This window comes from Fistularia commersonii, chromosome 3 (assembly GCF_037954325.1).
Source record: "Fistularia commersonii isolate RoL2024-O1a breed Wild chromosome 3, RoL_Fcom_v1.0, whole genome shotgun sequence".
NCBI classification, from domain to species: Eukaryota; Metazoa; Chordata; class Actinopteri; order Syngnathiformes; family Fistulariidae; genus Fistularia; species Fistularia commersonii.
Window position 1 is genome coordinate 21,855,614 of NC_141286.1, and position 19,191 is coordinate 21,874,804.

General features: G+C 44.8%; 2 protein-coding genes across 2 annotated transcripts in view; one reads left to right on the forward strand and one right to left on the reverse strand.

Moving 5' to 3' along the window:
- Positions 1-5,668, reverse strand: part of adamts7 (a disintegrin-like and metallopeptidase (reprolysin type) with thrombospondin type 1 motif, 7) — an 87,760-nt gene extending 82,092 nt beyond the window's left edge. The window contains exons 1-2 of the mRNA XM_086144150.1: positions 5,357-5,668; positions 1,884-2,254 (exon numbers count right to left, since the gene is read on the reverse strand). Of these exons, the coding sequence (XP_086000276.1) occupies positions 1,884-2,254; positions 5,357-5,474 (489 nt within the window). The 5' untranslated portion in view covers positions 5,475-5,668. The remainder of the gene's footprint in view (positions 1-1,883; positions 2,255-5,356) is intronic.
- A 2,647-nt stretch (positions 5,669-8,315) lies between these two features.
- rxfp3.3a2 (relaxin family peptide receptor 3.3a2) lies at positions 8,316-19,191 on the forward strand. Its single transcript, XM_086139966.1, has 3 exons — positions 8,316-9,487; positions 13,863-13,912; positions 19,116-19,191. The coding sequence occupies exons 1-2, from the start codon at positions 8,346-8,348 to the stop codon at positions 13,864-13,866; spliced, it is 1,146 nt and encodes a 381-aa protein (XP_085996092.1). The 5' UTR covers positions 8,316-8,345; the 3' UTR covers positions 13,867-13,912; positions 19,116-19,191.

Sequence of the window (19,191 nt, forward strand, 5' to 3'; positions counted from 1 at the left end):
GCCCGTCACACTCCCCCCGGCCCCCCCTGTCGTCCATTTTTTTGCACTATTGCTACTTTGCGCGAAGAAAACCATCATGCTGCGATTGCACCAATATGCACATATGTACCATTATGGTACGACCGACTGACCTTTGCACTAAACTGTACACAAAACTGTATATACACAGCGGTCCCTTGCGATCACTTTATATACGAATTTTTTAAGATACGAAGCGCAATTCAAGCAAATTTTTTTGAAAAAAAATGACATGATACAAAAAACGTGTGCGAAAAAATTTGAATTTGAAATTTGCACGTTTCGCGCCGAGCCACTCCGACAACTCGCAGCTTCCAGCATTGTCCATTTCTTCCAGGTAATACGCATATCTCGTGTTGTGTTCGTAGCTCTTCTGTGGCATAATTTTATATCTTTGTGCTTATTTTGTGTTTTTTTTTTTTTTTTTTAAATCATCATCATAAGCCGTAAGAAAGCAAGAGGTGAACTTTCAATGGAAATTAAGCAAAGCATGAACTGACTGTCTGACTGATATTACACATTCATTTGTTTTCAGTTTATTATAAATGGGAAAAATTCATTTGAGATACAAAGGAAATCAACATACGAACCCACTTCTGGAAGAAATGAAATACGTAGCTTCACGGACCACTGTGTATACTTCATACCTCATATACTATAAGGCCAAAAGTATTTGCTCACACATCCAAATGATCAGAACCAGATGTTTCAAACACTTCCACGGCCACAGGTGTATAAAATCAAGCACCAAGGCATGCAAACTGCTTTTACAAACATGTGTTGTGAAAGAACAGGTCGCTCTCAGGAGCTCAGTAAATTCCAGCGTGGAACTGTGATTGTCATGAAATGTCCTCGCTCCTAAATATTCCACGGCCCACTGTCAGTGTTTGGGAACGACAGCGACTCGGTCACGAAATGGGAGGCCGCGTAAATCGACGGAGCGAAGAGGTCGCCAATTTTCTGCGAACCTCCAAATTTCATGTGGCCTTCAGATAAGCCGAAGAGCAGCGCGCAGAGAGCTTCGAAGAGTGGCTTTCCGCTGGACTCCAGCGAAGTGGTGACGCGTTCTCCGGCGTGACGAATCGCTCTTCTCCATCTGGGGGATCTGATGGACGAGTCTGGGTTTGGCGGTTGCCATGAGAACGCTACTTGTCTGACTGCATTGTGCCAAGTGTAAAGTTTGGTGGAGTTTGATTGTTTTTCGGGAGCTGGGCTCCGGCCCCTTAGTTCCAGTGAAAGGAACTCTGAAAGCATACCGAGACATTTCGGACAATCCAATGCCCCCCAACTTTGTGGGAACGGTTCATGACTGTGCACCAGTGCACGAAGCCAGGTCCATAAAGACATGGATGACAAGAGTCTGTTATGGATGAACTTGTCCCGACCTCAACCCGATAGAACACGTTTGGGACGAATAGAGCGGAGACTGAGGCCTTCTCGTGCAACATCGATGTATGACCTCACAAATGCGCTTCTGGAAAAATGGTCAAAAATATCCCATAAACACACTCCTGAACCTTGTGGACTGCCTTCCCAGAAGAGTTGACACTGTTATAGCAGCAAAGGGCGGAGCCGCGTCATACTGAACCCTATGGATTAGGAATGGGATGTCACTTAAGTTCATATGTGAGTCAAGGCAGGTGAGCGAACACGCTTGGCCATATGGTGTAGTTTAATAAATATTTACTGATGAATGCACTTTACTGTTAACCTGTTATTATTTTGCTCATTTCATGTCGCTGTTGGATTGTGACAAACGTCTTTTTGATTCCTCTGTACGTCCTGTCCATGCGGAGAAATTGACTAGAAAGCTGACTTTGAGAAGGGGAGGTTAAAGACTCCACATTAGCATAAAACCCACTCACCAGCCCGTCGCAGGTGCTTATGGCCGCGTTGCCCTTGACGACGGCCTCGTCCCACACTTCCCCGAAGAAGTGGCACTGGGAGGACGCCGGGGGCCGGATCTCGGCGCCGCTCAGTCCGCCGAAGCGCCTCTCCGTCAGGAAGCCCGGACCCAGCAGGCGGGGGTTGAGGGTGAGGTTGAGGCGCAGACTTCGACCGTCGTGCCGCAAGCGGTAGAAGACCCGATCCAGGTCCGCCGGCGCCGCCGCCGAGGCTTCCCTGCGCTGTAGGCGGCGAGCGTGGTGAGACAGGAAGTTGGACAGGAAGTGGCCTCTGACATCCACTCTGACGGGGTGAACCACTCGGTACTGCGGCGCATCCGGGGGAGGCTTCTCTGTCGGAGGGGAGGCCACGGCGGTGGGAAGAGGAGACGAAGAAGAGCATCAGGGGACAGAGAAGAGAGGATAAATAAATACCCCCGATGTAAAGCTATAAACAAAATCTATGGAGCGACTCTGAGAATCAAGTACTTTACAAGATTAGGAGTACGGGCTCGGGATCGGATCAGAGACAAGTCCAAAGCGATCTGGGTAATAAGCGGTTTTTCCCGGCCGTTTCCTCGCCGCTCGCCCCGAAGGAGGAGGCTGAGTCATCCTCCGCCTCGGCCATCTGGGCATCAATGTGTCTTTGGGCAAAACACTCAACCCCTAATTGCTCTAAATAAGCAGGTTTGGACCTTGCGAGGCAGCCGCCGACGCGCATGTGTGTGTGTGTCAGTCACTGCGATGCGCTTTGAGTACTGCACACACACACACACACACACATACGCATACGCATGCATGTGGTGGCCCTGAGCAGAAGGTTGCTGGATCCATTTCCACCTTCTACAGTCCATATGGTGTTAGCACCCTGCATGGAAGCGCTGCAGAGCATCAGTGTGTGTGTGTGTGTGTGTGTGTGAATGGGTGAACGCTATGTGCAGAACACTTTGAAAACACAAGGAGTGAAAGTGCTAACACACACACACACACACACACAACATCTCTCCTATCATCACACACCTTCTCACGTCTAAAGATTAGTTTTACAAGTTTTTATTCGCCTTCTAGTCCCAGACTGAGATTTCCAAAGATGTGGTCACTGTTTAACAGACGACAACGAGATTCTTTCAGCAACTTTTCCCACCATGACGGTGTTTTCGCAGAATATTTGCAGAGCCTCTGCTATTTCTATCCATCGCTTTGCCTGTTGGAAAGTTGACATGGTACAAGCCGGCGTGTTTTCCCGTTTCATCCAAATCGGCGACAAATAGCGTCTCTTCCGCCGTTACCGCTCTGCTGATTGTTTGTCTACCAGGCTTCCTGATTCTGGTTTGGTTCGAGCTCATCTATTGGTTGTGGATTAATGAGATCACCGTCAAGACTGAAAAACTTACATCAAATATTTTTGACATGATCATAAGCGCAAGACTAGGAAAAGATTGATCAGATAAACACCTTATACTTAATAATCAAGATGATGCCTGGACTCCAGTAAGCCTCTTTCCAAAAACGGTCCCCTAAAACAGCGACCCCCGATCTTTTTTGTACCAGGGACCGGTTTTATGCAACGATTACACTTTATATTAGGCAATTACAATTTTAAGTGCGGCAGTGAGGCGAAGGTTGAAACAATCATAAGATCCAGAAGGAAAAAAACTACAATTTGTACCAAAAAAGATTTTCTTCGTTGACCGGCGCCAAATGATTAGCGGAACGGATATCCGTCCGAAGACAACTATCACATGCACGTGCATACAAAAAGGCAGGTTGCCCCGTCTGTTTCTAGGCAACAATGTATGTTTGCCCCCCCGTTGACCCCGCTGCATGCTCTGCAGAGCGCGCAGCATTCAGGACCCGCGAGCTGCCGGACCAGATCGGACCTCGGGCCTCGAAACGCACCAGCGCCGCTGCTGTTGTGCACAACCTCCCGCCTAAAGGAGGAGAAGAAGCGCAGCTCATGACAAAAGCTGCCGTCTCAGTCAGAAAGAAGCTCCTCGCCTTGACGGGACACCGTTTTCTGGGATCAAGCAAAATCGGACATAAGCTCATTCACTCTCGATGACTCCTGAGTAACATTAATTTGAAAAAAAACTTATTTTGACAAACAGCATAACGACGAATGATCTGTATGTATCACTATTCATGGGTGGTTACATAATAACACACCCAAGGCTCGTTTTCATGCACGTGTGAAGGAAACCGCCTCTAAATTCGAAACATCCAAACACCGTCATACATACGGAATGCTAACAAAGGCTTCCGCAAGGTCTCTCTGTCTCTTGGAATTAGCTGCAGAAATATGTTGAATGAAATAAAAATAAAACGGCCCTGAGAAAGTAAAATTCTAAAGTTGTGTCCAAACATTGAAAAAAAAAAGGTTTAACATTCTGAGTCAATCCCACTTAAAACAAAGTGGATAATTGCAAGGGAGAAAAATAACAATGAAGAAAAATAAATACAAATTACTGCAGAGTGAAAGTCTGTTTTTTGAAGACGCTCCTGATTGAAATAAAGATTTGTCTGATAATTGCTGAACTTTTTCTTAATTGAAAGTTAGAAACTTAGAAACCATGTGCAAGCAATTAGGGAAATGTCACCACTAGGGGGCGCTGTTCACAAACACACTTCCTGTTAGTCAGTGAACTCGTTTCCCAAGCGGCCGCAGATGGAATTGCATATACATGTTGTGGAGGGGGGGGGGATTCACGAATAATTTGTTAAACTCATAAATTAGAGGGAAAATTGTGGCAAAAACAATCTGCATAAAATATATTTAGCAATTAAAATAAACATGTTTTCTTTTTTTTTTTTTTTGGATATAACGTCAATTCAATTTATCTTTATATATTCCATGCGGGACTACTCAAACAGGTTCTGGCGGAGAAAAAAAAATCCGAAAGGTCAAAAGCTAACCTGGAAAGACACACACACACACACACACACACACACACACACGCACACGCACACGCACACACACACACACACACACACACACACACACACCAGATATAAGTTCGGCCTGGCAACATATCAAAAACACAAACATCCTGCACAGACAGGAAGTGATGGATCCTTTGATTTCCTGATATGAACTCATCCTGACAGCAGCTTATCTCCTATTGGAATAGGGGAAACACACACACACACACACACACACACACACACACACACACACACACACACACACACACACACACACACACACCTGTTTCCCGCCCCTTCACCAGTGAGTTCAGAGGTCAAAGTCAGTCCTCACATCTACTTCCGGAGGGACTTGGAAGCCGCTGTTGTGCCACACACACACACACACGCACACGTGCACGCGCACACAGGTCGCAAAAAAAAAAAAAAAAAAAAAAAAAAACCACCGTCTCCCGTGGACCGTGCGTGTCATAACCTCACCGTTTTTTTTTTTTGTTTTGTTTTTCTTTTTGTTTCAGAGAAGCTCCACTGACCTGCCGACGCCGGCGCGCTGCAGAGCTCCAGAGCGGCGAGGACGAAGACGAGGACGCGGAGGGTCGAAGACGCTCCGCCGCGGCCGCAGGCGTGAACCCCGCACTCCGGACGGCTCATTTTTCTTTGAAATTTACTTTTTTTTTTTTTTTTTGCGGGAATCTCAAAGTACCGACCGTCATGAGAGGAGCTCCATCCGGCCCGGTCACCCCGTGTGTGCAGCGGCGGAGGCCCGGGACGCGCCGTCCGCTCGCATCTCACACTTAAAAACTTCCTGGTCGATGAAGCGGCTGCAACCCCCTCTTCTTCCCCTCCATCTCTCCTCCTCTTCCTCCCTCCTCCATCATCCCCCCCCCCTCCTCCTCTTCCTCCCGGCAGCCAGTGACAGCTCGAAAAACTTTTCTTTCCCTGCAAACTTCTGCAGCAGAGCCACCCCCACAGATGGGAGGACTTAAGACAATGGGGGCTGCAGCAACTTCCCCCTCCCCTCCACCTCCACCTCCACCCCGGGAAGCTTAAAGGGACGGCGGCTCTCGGTAACCGGATCCGGTGCTGACACGCCGGGGGGGAAAACCGGTTAGTCCCTCTCAACCCGGTGGGTCAAGGTGAAGACCGGGTTCGGTGGGAGGATGCATGCATGCAGGAAGAAAGGAAGACCAGGGCTCGAATAAAATGCAATAAAGAAAATACAATGGCATAGAATAAATTAAAAAAAAAATTGGGGAAAAAACAAAAGATAATAAATCAAATAATAAAACAAATAAAGAAAGTGCAATAGCATGAAATATATCGTATTGTATATTAGTATATATTGGGGGGAATATAAAATGTAATTAAATTAAATTGGGGGGGGGGCAACGAGGGCTCAAATAAAATCCAATAAGACAAAATAAAAAAAAAAAATCTTGTGGAAAAATAAAAGTTAGATTAAATTCAGGGTGGTGGGGGCTGGGGTTGACCAGGGCTGACATAAAATAAAATAAAATACAGAAAATACAATTATGTAAAATAAAAATATCTTGGGAAAAAAAAATTGGGGGTAATTAAATTGGGGCGACCAGGGCTCAAATAAAATCCAACTAAATAAAATTAAAAATCTTGGAAAACAAAAATAGCAATAAAAGGTAATAATATTAAATTAGAGGTGGTAAAATAAAAAAATATTTGGAAAAAGGATAATGTAATTAAAATTAAATTTGTTCAGATGGGGGATGCCTGGGCTCAAATAAAATAAGATAAGGAAAAATACAATAACATAATATATTAAAAAAACGTAATATATTAAAAAAAACGTAATTACATTAGATTAAATTGGGGGATGGGATGACAACTCGGGCTCAAATAAAATCCAATAAGATACAATAAAAAATCTTGGGGAAAAATAAAAGTTTATATAAATAAAAGATTAAAATTAAATCCAGGTGTCTGGTGGGGGCGACCAGGGCTGAAATGAAATGAAATCGTATAAAGAAAATACTATTACATCAAATAAAAAAAAGCTTGAAAGGTAATTAAATCAAATTTGGGACGATGCTGGTGAGGAGGCGACCGTGGCTCAAATAAAATACGATAAAATAAAATAAAAAAATCTAGGGAAAAAAGTTAAAGGTAAATGAATTAAATTTGGGAGGAGGCAACCTGAGGTCAAATAAAATGAAATACAATGAAATCCAGTGGGATAAAATAAAATAAAAAAGCTTTGGGTAAAAGGTGATGAAATTAAATTCTAGAGGTTGAAGTAAGAGGTGAACGGGCTCAAATAAAAAAAAAATTAATCAGATAAAATAAGATTAAATAAGATAAAATGTTCCAAAAAAATAAAGGTTATTATATTATATTTTTTTGGAGGGTCAACCAAAAAAAAAAAAAAAAGAAAAATAAATAGAATATCTTGGGGGAAAAAAATAAAAGCGAATTAGTGAAATTCTGGAGGATGTGGACAGGGAGGCAACCAGGGCTCAAATGGAGTAAAATAAAATAAAAAATCTGAGAAAAGGTAAAAAAGGTATTTAAATTCAATTAGGGAGGCAGGGAAGGAACCAGGGCTGAAACCAATTGAATATAATGATAAAATAAAATGAAATTATCTAAAAAAAAAATCTTAAAAAACGAATACATATATTCAATTAAATTAAATAGGATAAATTACGATTAAATAATAATAATAATAATAAAAGAAGACTCAATGGTGGATGACATCACCGGAAGAAAGAAAAAAAAGGAAGAAAGAAAGAAAGAATATTGAATTAAGTTAACTATTATATCTGAAACTCCTGTATGAAAGTATTGTGCCTTGTCCTGATTTTTCAAGAGTTGTTTTTAAAACAGCAATAACCACAGATAGGGATTGGACGCATGGTTGGGGGAAATCTAGCAATCTATCGATTGATAAGACATACTTTTATTGATTTCCATTGGGGAAATTCTTTTGTCACAGTAGCGCCACAATAAAAGAGACAATAAAAAGATAGCATAAGACAGACACAAACAAATGGAAAGCAGGGAGAAATAAAGGACAACAGAATGGGGGGGAAAAAAGATAAAAATAACAAAAAGTCATAGTATTTTGTATCGCGGGTTCATGTCAATGAAAACTAAAACAAACGTTGACCTAAAATCAGAAGAAAGTTGAGGACTTATGCTTGTGGAAGACTCTAAAACACGTCCTTTCTGTCCTGCTGCGCCATCTAGCGGTCAATTTGGGGTACTGCAGGCGGGCCCGTCCTCCCTCTCTTTCACGGACGCAAACGAATCAATCAGTTATTTATCGATCCGCATCGATTCCTTATAAGCGTCTTTGTTTTCCTTTGGCAGAAAAATCTCACGTTTCATCGCGATGCTTCGCTCCTCACGTTGCACGCGGATGCATGGGGTGGGAGGGCAGGGGTTCGACCAATCAGAGCTCGGCGGCGGAGCGACACACCTGTATAAGAGCGCAGGCGCAGAAAGCCCCGCGGAGGTGAGCCACATCCGGGTCCCCCCCACGCCAGGATGGACGAGGCGCGGAACCATAGCCGCGCGGAAAACCAGAGCTCCACGGGTTCCACGCGTGACTTCGAGGACATCGACGTGGCCGCGGACGGCACGCCCGTGCTGCGCATCCTCATCTCCGTGGTGTACTCCGTGGTATGCGCCGTGGGTCTGGTGGGCAACCTGCTCGTGTTTTTCCTCATGCGGATCCGCCAGGGTCGCAAGAGATCCACGATCAACGTGTTCATCACCAACCTGGCCGTGACGGACTTCCAGTTCGTGCTCACGCTGCCCTTCTGGGCCGTGGACACGGCGCTGGACTTCAGCTGGCCGTTCGGAGACGCCATGTGCAAGATCATCCTGTCCGTGACCGTGATGAACATGTACGCCAGCGTGTTTTTCCTCACGGCCATGAGCGTGACGCGCTACTGCTCCGTGGCGTGCGCCCTGAAGAAGAAGAGCCGCGACCGTTCGCGCCGCGTCAAGTGGGTGTGCGCCGTGCTGTGGGCGGCGGCCACGGCTGCCACGGCGCCCACGGCCGTGTTCTCCACCGTGACGCTGGTGGCGGGGGAGAAACTGTGTCTGCTCCGGTTCCCAGAAGGTCACGACTGGCTGGCGCTCTACCACGTTCAGAAGATCGTGGTCGCCTTCGTGGCGCCCATGCTCGTCGTGTCCGTGAGCTACCTGCTGCTGCTGCGCTTCGTGCGTCGCAGGACGATGGACGGCGGCAACCCACGGCGCCGCTCCCGCGTCACCAAGTCCGTGGCCGTGGTGGTGCTGTCCTTCTTCTGCCTGTGGATGCCCAACCACGCCATCACGCTGTGGGGCGTCCTGGTGAAGTTCAACGCCGTGGATTGGGACAGGACCTACTACCTGGTGCACACCTACGTGTTCCCCGTGACCGTGTGCCTGGCCCACGCAAACAGCTGCCTCAACCCGGTGCTCTACTGCCTGATCCGGCCGGAGATCCGCAAGATGCTCAGCGGGCTCCTCTGGCGGGTTTCCTCCCCGCCGCCCTCCAACAAGGACTGCGCCACGCGTTCCTTCACGCACGGCGACATCCACGGCGCCGTGCCCTTCAGGATCGTGGACAACGTGGAGTACACGCTGTCCATCATCGATCGCAAAGGCCTGACGGGCGCCAGGACGATCGCGCGCATCCGGTAACTCTGGAAAACGGGGCGCCGGGGCTGCGTGGGGCGCGTTAGTGCGTAACGCGTGGGGCGCGCCGGGAGGACCAGGTCGATCCCATGCGTAACGCGTGATACGTGGGACGCGTCAGTCAAAAGAAAATGCGCCGACCGGCCAGAGTGGCCACGTCGACCCCGTGCGTGATGCGTGGAACACACCGCGAGAATTGCTTGGGGCACAACGCGCGCTAAGCGGTGGGACGCACCGCGCGCAACGCGTGGGTTACACCGCGCGCAACGCGTCGACCAAAGGCAAACGCACTGGCCATGTAAAGCGTAACGCGACGGATATGCCGCGCGTCACGCGTGGTGCTCACCTCGAGTAACGCGCGGGACACGACGCGCGTTATGAGTCGGCGACACCGCGCTGGGGACAAAAAAAAAATCACGCACCGCAGGGTCGCCTTTGTTTTCCAACGCCCGCAAGTGTCACGGCGCGTCAGCCACACGCAGCGCATCGGCCACAGCATGCGCCACGCGTGGGCCACACCTCGCACGGTGTTGGCGTGGGCTTACACCGCACATCACGAGTGGACCCCATGCATGACGCGTGGACCGTCAGTGCGTAACACGAGAGCTACTCTGCGCGTAATACGCGGATGAAAAGGCGCGTTACGCGTTGGCAAAACCGTGCGTAACGGCTCGTCCAAGCGCGCGTAACACGTCGGCAACTCTCACTTAAAGCACGGACCACAGCGCGCGTAATGCTTAGGCAACCTGCCAGTAGAGCGTCGGCAACGCGCATACGACGCGTGGACCATGACGTGCGTAATGCGTGGACCTCCCAGTGCGTAATGCGTCGACTGTACCATGTATATTGCGTCGCCCACCAGCGCGTAATGCGCGAACCACGCCGCGCTTAACGCGTGGAGACCCCAGCGCGCACAGCGTGGAGGACGCCGCGCATAACACTGCGGCCACCCGCAATGCGTCGGACACACCGCGGTGGAGAACAGAAAGAAAACACGCACCGTGGAGTCGCCTTTGCTTTCCAACGCCTGCTCCTCTACGTCCTTGTCCATCCTGTGCTGATGTAAATAAAGTCATTTTTTTTCCATCCGAAGAAGAAGACGGTGATTTTTCTCCTTGCAGAAAATACTCACACACAGTACAACTTCCTACTGCGGGCATCACATACACCGTGTACAAATACACGCATATCGCGGTGTGTCACATAGAATCCACATTAGGCAGTATTTGGTACAAGTACTGCAGTACTTGCAGAGCCATGCATTTACTGATGACAGAATGTTTAAAAATACTTTATACTATAAAAATGTACATATATGTGTATATGTGTGTATATATATATATATATATATATATATATATATATATGTATGCAGTGAGGGGAGGCAGGAGAGGCGGTGCCTCACCAGCCAGTCTTGGAGAGGAAAAGCGCACGTCTCTGAGAAGAGACCTGGGCTGAGGCTGCGGACTGTTGAGCCTCAACGTAGATCGCGCAATGACGGCTGACTGCTGGCATGCTCTGCACTAAGACCGTATTGCTGCCTCTGTATGTCGCTATTAAATGTCTAAACACTTTTGTTATATTAACTACGTTTCCAATGTACAGTGCTTTTTTTTTGTCAATAACTGTATGTGTGTTACTAGTTTCATGTGCTGAACAATCCTAATGCGGCTCCAAGGAGCTGCTAGGTGAGGCACACCGTTCTGCAGCCTCATGGTAGGGGGCGCTAGTGATTCCGGGTCTCTTCTTGCGACCCCTCGGCTTTTTTGGTGAAAAAGCTACTCTGTAGGATTCATATGTTTGTAAACATGATTGTGATGAAGTCAGTGTTTCACCAGCCATGAAACTCACCACACATCACTGGTACACACAAACACACACACACACACATATATATGTATATTATGTAGTACAGTAAAATATATATTATGAGCCGTTTTTATATACAGGTATTTATAAATATATTAAATACATATATATGTGTGTATATATATACAGGTACATATTTATATTAAATATATATATTGGTACACACATATATGTATATACGTGTGTGTGTCTGTATATATATATGTTTGTATATAAAATAAGTATTAATTCACTGTTTATGACATCAAGTGCAACCTGAATTAACTGCGATGAAGAATCCTAATATTCTGCCACTCATAAACACATATATAAAAATATAATACATCGATATTTAGATGATGTATGATATTCCCAATATGCATTACGGATGAATCGCCCTTTTAGGATAATTGACAATTATTATTTACAATTAATGATATGTCTTTCTATAATCTGTTCATTTTACAGACTGACAACTAAAGAAAGGCTTTAAATGGAATTCAGGTTTCACTTTTCTTATAAAATTGATTCTTAATCTTCAAATTGAGGGGTTGAGGAGGGTGTTTGAGAGGGGCGGAGCTTCACCTGTCAATCACAGAGCTGCACGTAGCGACATCGGCGTGTTCACTCATTGGCGTTCGGCAACGAACCTGCTGATATTTTCTGGACGGACGTCTGGACGCAGATGGACGAGATGGAGAAAACCTGGAGAAAAAACAGCCACGGTTCTATAAACAGCAGAACATAAAGTGAACTCATTTTTCATGTTTGTAAAGTGAAGAGTCGAGTGCAGCCACCTTCTGCCTCGGCCCCGTTTCTGCTCGGCTGCGGCGTCGCGATAAACCCCCTTCCCCTCCAAGCGGTCTGGGCGACTTGAGATTTCCCTTGGCAACAGTCGCCAAGGACTTGCCAGAGGAGATTCGTTGTCTCTCCGGGTCTCGGGTTATTTGGACCGACACAAACGCTGCTCGGGCTCATGGAGGCCCGGCCTTGGGGGGGCGATGAAGAAAAAAGACCACGGTTGGACGTGAATTATCCGTTGATAATCTATTTCAGTGTTTCCCCGGCCTTTTTTGAGCCGCGGCACATTGTTTACATAGTTTTCACATTGTTTAAGACCTTAAAACACTTTATAGCCTTAACTTTGACACTTTATATTTTATTTGTATTTCTTATTCTCCCTCCTTCCTACTATTATCTATTATTGTTATGTTTTACTTGAAATTCTGGCACAACAATTTCCCTCGGGATAAATGAAGTTGTTCTCATTCTTATTCTTATTCTTACATGAGAAAAATCACACGGCACACAACCAAATGTCAAAAACATTTTCAATGAAAAAGAATGAAACTAGTCCCAATGTATTTACTCAGTGTGAAATCTAATATATCTAACATCCATAGACTGTCAGGTTGGAACGCAAGTTTCCCAATGATGTGCAACTTTTCCAGAACACTTTTCAATGTTTGCAGACATCAATATGTCTGGACATTGTATTATTTGAGAGCGGGACTTAGGCGATTTCTAACAGCGCCAGGGACGAGCATTTCTCCTACGCTGATTTTGCAGGCAGGTAGTATAAATGTCATTTAGTGGCAGTGACGTGCAGTGAGGTTCATGGCTGGTGAGGCACTGACGTCATCACTATCAGATCTACAAACATATGAACCCGACATTCACCAAATATCATATCGGCATTCTTTACATATACATACTGCAGCATATAAAAAAGCATATGTAAAATAACGTTATTATCTCTTACCTTTACTTATAAATGAAGTCCATGCGCCGCTTCTTCTGAAGCGTTGATAACTTGCTTGTAGAAGTCTTCCGTTTCTTTCTTCACTTTCAAAAGTCTCTCTGTCTCAATGGAAATCGCTATCAGTGAAGACTTTGTCACCTCAGGACCAGTTTAAATAAGATCCTTCTGGGACAATAAAGTTAGAAGCTGCCCAGGATGTTTACATTCATCCCTCACCGTTTTTGAGCTTTACAGCCCGATGAGATCGGGATAAAAATAACTGGATGGCTGCACTTGACTTGCTAACTGTTTACTGTAGCTTGCTATCGCTAATTCTATTATTCTGTAGCCGAGTAGTAAGAAGGATCCCTGGGATCAGCGTTGCCCCCTACCATGAGGCACCGTCCATGCGTGCCTCTCTTAATATCTCTTTGCAGTCGTTTTATGATTACGAGACACACAGTACAGTTGCTGACGAAAAACATTCGACACATCAGCACAACTATGGAAATTTAGTTCATACATTGAAAGTGTTTTTTTTTAATAGTGACATCCACAGAGACAGCAATACGGTCTCAGTGCATAGCATGCTCTGCTGGTTGCCGTGCCAACAGACGTCTATTCTTCATATTTGAACGGTAAATGTCATTTTTTTTTAACGATTTTGAAAAAAGTAACTAAAACTGGTGAAGCTACATGGAAATTAACTTCATATTACAAATCACTGAATAAATATAACCATTTAATTTATTTTTTCATTTTACATTTTTTTCTTTCCATGATGACAGGTGAGGCCCGGCCTTCCCTGCCTCGACTGACTGCACGTCACTTTTTAGTGGTGAGTTCTGCAACTTTGTAGCTAGCTTTGAGAGCTCTGTCACTTGTCTTGGTGGGTTTCTTCAACAACACTGCCTTTTTCTCAGTCCGTTTACAGAGATGAACAACAAATTCTTCTTATTGTGAAGTGAAGGGTGTTTAGTTTGGAGATGGCGTTTAAGTTTGCTTGGAACCATAGCACTGTTGGACACCAGGCATAACAGAGTGTACTCAGTTAGTTCCCCAGTAAAAGTGAATCCAAACGCGATCTAACTTTTATTGTTTTGTCTTGAGCTCACTTTTTTTTTTACTTTCTTCTAACCACTACTCATACTTGGGGCTTCATCTGAGTCAGAATGTTCAACAGGTCCAGAAGGTCCCAATTTAGTACTTTTCCTTTTCAAAAATGTTTCCATTGAATGTCACTAAGGGTACTACAGATGCAGTATTTGCTTTGAGAATGCTAATAGAAAAGTAGCAAGAAGGTCAGAGGGAGCTGCTTTGCGCTTTTGTAGACCTAAAAAAAGCATATGACAGGTGCCAAGAGAGGAGCTCTGGTATTGTATGAGGAAGTCTGGAGTGGCAGAGAAGTATGTTAGACTGGTGCAGGACATGTATGCTAGACAGTGGTGAGGTGTGCTGTAGGTGAATGGACTCCATTAGGAATCAGCTCTGAGCCCCTTCTTGTTTGCAAGGGTGATGGACAGGCTGACAAATGAGGTTAGACAGGAATCTCCATGGACCGCTAGAGGCGGAGGTATGCGCTGGAAAGGGGAGGAATGAAGGTTAGTCGCAGCAAGACAGAATATGAGTGTGTAAATGAGAGGAACCCAGGCAGAACGGTGAGGCTGCGGGGAATGGAGATCAGTCGGAGCTCTGTTTCTGTGGGATTTTCATTGGTACCAGGACCAAGTTTGTGCTCCCATGACTCCATGATTGACACTAATATTTGAAGGATTTACTTCCCAAAAAAATCATGTTAATTAGGGGCAAGGTTAACGAAGGGTGTTGTAACCACCGTCACCAAAGTGCTGATGCTCAAAAAGCTTTATCTGAAGAACCGTATGAGACACACCAATGAATATTGGACCCACCCAACATTGTATTGGATGGGCTTTCCAATGGCGCCGCTCCCATGCTTGTCTGACTTTTCATTGGAGAGTTAGGTTTAGCATGAGGGTCAGGGTTAAGGCTGAAGCTACGGTTAAGGTTACAATCAGAGTAAGGGGCAGAGCTCTGGTAAATGTGAGCTTTCCACTGGTACCAGTACTAGGTTAGTGTTCCATTGACTAGGTGATTGACAGTTGTAACCCAGGTGAAGGTAGTCATAAGTTAATAAATAGTTGAATAAATAAGAATAAATATTGAATAGAATTTCATAATTTAAAACAAAAAAGTCATAGTAGTGATATGAAAATGTCTAAATGAGATAAATAGGATTAAAAATAATATTAAAGTACTATTGCTTTCGGAATTGGTAGATGTATCAGCCAATCATAACGCCGGTCACGATTTTGTTCCAGAAGTTACGAGAATGTCGAGTTGATCGAGTGAGTGAACAAAGAAGGGAACAGATATTAAGTATTTGACGTTTATTTTATCTCTCAAAGTGTTTTATTCAATGTCTATGTTAATAGACTGTGGTTACTTTGAGCTGTGAATCTTAAGTGTTATTGCAATTGAATGTGTTCATTTCCTTTGGGTTAATTGAGATGTTTAATGTAACTCAATGGTTAATGTAGTTGAAATCACCTGCTATTCGGAAAGTAATACCAATACTGGATTTCTTTGCACTAAAATAGGCCTATGTTGATTTAAATGAAAGAGAACTAGTTAAAGCAAAGTAACTTACTGCTTAAAACATTCAAAAATAGGAACTGAATAAGAACCTATGATAGACAAAGACCGCAGCATAATTTAAATAGAGCTCAATACTAGATACTGAAACTAAATAAGTTAAATTTATGGAAGAATAAGAAATTCATATTTGTTTTTTTACTTAAAGGATAACAAGGGTTGAAACTGAAACTCACTCATATTTGTATGTCTATGCAAATGGTTTAGAATACTTAATGTTGTGTCTGTTTTCGGTAAAGTCTCTATGGTACCGATTTGTAATTACTACTATTCTAACTACTAAAATTCTTTTGATAAACAAGCAGGCATTTAAACTAACCATTGGTCTGTGGTGACTTGTTATCTTTTAACCATTTTAACTGCTCTTCCTCCGAATCTAGTTCTGGTCCAAACCCTATTGTATTGGTAGTAAGTGCTGGGTTAGGGTTAGGGTTAGGGTAACACTGATTTCTAAGGATTTAAAGAAAAAATGATGATCATCGCGGTTAAAATGGGATAAAAAAGATTGCAACACCATCACCAAAGTGCAAAATGCTCAAAAGCCTTTATCTGAAGAACCGCGTGAGATAGACCGATGGAAATTGGACGAACTCCCACATTGTCTTTAGTGTCCTTTCCAACGGTACCACTCTCAAGGTTGTCGGACTTTTTGTTGAAGTGCCAGGTTATCGCTAGGAAGCGTTTAGAGCTCGGGTTAATTTCCATTGGTACCAAGTTTGCGCTCCACTAATAGACTACTTTTGTGGGATTTGAAAAAAAAGGAAGAAAAAAAGTCGGTCGCCCTCACACTGAGCTCAATCCAGGTCCTGGCAGGGGCCACGGCCACCTTTACTCAGGACCCCCTGCTGGGTCCGAGGCTGTCCCGAAACCGTCATCTGAAACCCGCTGGCTGAATCGGTTCCGCTGACGAAATGGGAGCAGCTAGAAAGCCCCTCGCAAACACACACACACACACACACACACACACACACACAGCGTTTTCATCTTCACCTCTGAGGTCTGAGTCTCAGATGCAGCGGGGGCTGTGCAATCCCGGCGTTTACCTTCACCTCCTGCAAGCTTTCCCCGGCGGTGTTATTACAATGTTTATGGGATGCTCACCGGTGTGGACAGATCACTCCGGTTGGGTGAGAATCCAGAAAATGAGACTCCACATCTGAAGCCGCCTCTTTCATCCTCTATTAAACACCAAAAGATGCTAACAACCCCCAAATTTATCTAGAAATTACATTTAAACTGCCAGAACATGAAAACCCCACAGCGCTATGGGATAGGAATTCCCAGAGATATCGGTCTGAAACCAAAAATAATATGAGGTTAACGTTAAATGTGGTTAATGAAAGTGTTCCTATCTCCGTTGTAATCGACCATTTAGAAACTAACTGAATACACGACTTTTTGCATTTTCCTGAGCTTTCTAATGAAAACTAGGAAGGGTTGAATCCATGCCCTTGGGGGCTTTTTTTAGTAACAATTTAGTTAATTGAATTTACTTTTTTTTTTAGAACACTTGATAGCCATAACCTTGACCATTTATATTTTATTGTATTTCTTATTCTCCCTCCTTCCTACTATTATCTATTATTGTTATGTTTTTGCTTGAAACTCTGGCAAAACAATTTCCTTCGGGATAAATAAAGTCGTTCTCATCTCATCTCATCGAACCGTCACGTCTGAAGTCAATTCCTTTTTCCTTCAAAAATGAGATGGCCGGAGGTTGAGTGAAAGCGTCTGACAACAGGAATGAATGTAAATCATTCATTCATTCATTATCTATAACACTTAGCCTGCATGGTGTGTGTGTGTGTGTGTGTGATCACAGGACCTCAAATGGAGACATACAACCAATCAACCTTCCTGGCAGATTTGGGTCTTCAATTGTCCTACTGTTTGCAGCGGTGATGGACGGGCTGACAGATGGGGTTGGACAGGAATCTCCATGGACCATCATGTTTGAAAATGACATTTTTGTGGAGTGAGAGCGGAGAACAGGTTCGGGAAAATCTTAAAGGCGGAGGTATGTGCTGGAAAGAAGAGGAATGAAGGTTAGACACAGCAAGATAGAGTATATGTGTGTGCATGAGAGGAACTCGGGTGGAACGGTGAGGCGACCAGAAGTGGAGATCTAGAAGTTGGAGGATTTCAAGTTCTTAGTCAACAGTCAAGGGCAACGGAGAGTGTGGGTTCAAGCAGGTTGGAATGGGTGTCAGAAAAGTGTCAGGGGCACTATGTGATAGAATCAGCCGGAATAAAAGGAAAGGTGTAGAAGACAGTGGTGAGACCAGCGATGGTGTATGGACAAGAAACTGTTACAATGACAAAAAGACAGAGGCAGAACTAGAGGTTGCAGAGATGAAGATGTTAAGGTTCTCTTTGGGAGTGACCAGGATGGATAGGATCAGGAATGAGTCTATCAGAGGAACAGCACATGTTAGATGGTTTGGAGAGAAGGTCAGAGAAGCCAGACTGAGATGGTTGGGTCATGTACAGAGGAGGTCTCTTGAATATTTTCATTGACGGATGCAGGAATTGGAGCTGCCAGGCAGGAGGTCTCGAGGAAGACCAAAGAGAAGATTTATGGACGTAACGAGAGAGGATATGAAGGTAGTTGGTGTGAGAGAGGAGGATGCAAGCTAAAAAAAAGCCAAAAGGATTTTGCTAAGCTTTGGCATGTCGTGCATCATGGAGCAGGTGAGCCACACCTGTCCATCGCCCCGCACACCTTTAATACAACCTGATTTATATTGAAAAAAAAAAAAAAATCCTTTCGAACGACAGATGAGTGACCTGACAACTTTGCCCTGCTTGTAAAACACAACTTCAGAACGATTCAAGACAACATCTTTGCAGTAAATCAGAATTTCACCAGATTTTCATCGCTGAGCTTGCAGTTTGTACCGTGGGCTTCATTATCCATCCAGACGTCTCTATCGTCTTCCACTTCCCGGCGCGGCATCAGCGAACAGAGCTCTGGGCGGCGGGGGGTCCGATTCTGAAGCCGAACGCCGATTTTCCTCCTTTGAGTGCGCGAACATTCAACATTTACACCGCATTATTGATTGATGATCGATTTCCCCCCCTTCTACTTGGTTCTCCTCCCCTGCCGGGGTTTAACAAATCTATTCCCATGCAGGATTGGGATTTGAAAAGGAATTTTTGAAAAAGCCCTTCGTGTCAGATCTGGAGTCGCCGCGGGCGAGACGAGAGCATTATTCATACGCCGCTTCGTTCGGCGGAGAGGGAGAAATGTCAACAAAGCCCATAATGATCCCCGGCCGCGGGGACGTTCAAAGGGTTAATCTTCTGAGGGAAGAGAGAGGCAGCGGGGCAGAGGATTAAAACTAATAAAATATTCTATTTCTTTTCAGATGGTGAAACGTCTTATGACACTCTTAAAACCCGACCACCAAATCCGATCTCTACGTTCGTGCCCCTTGGAGTAGC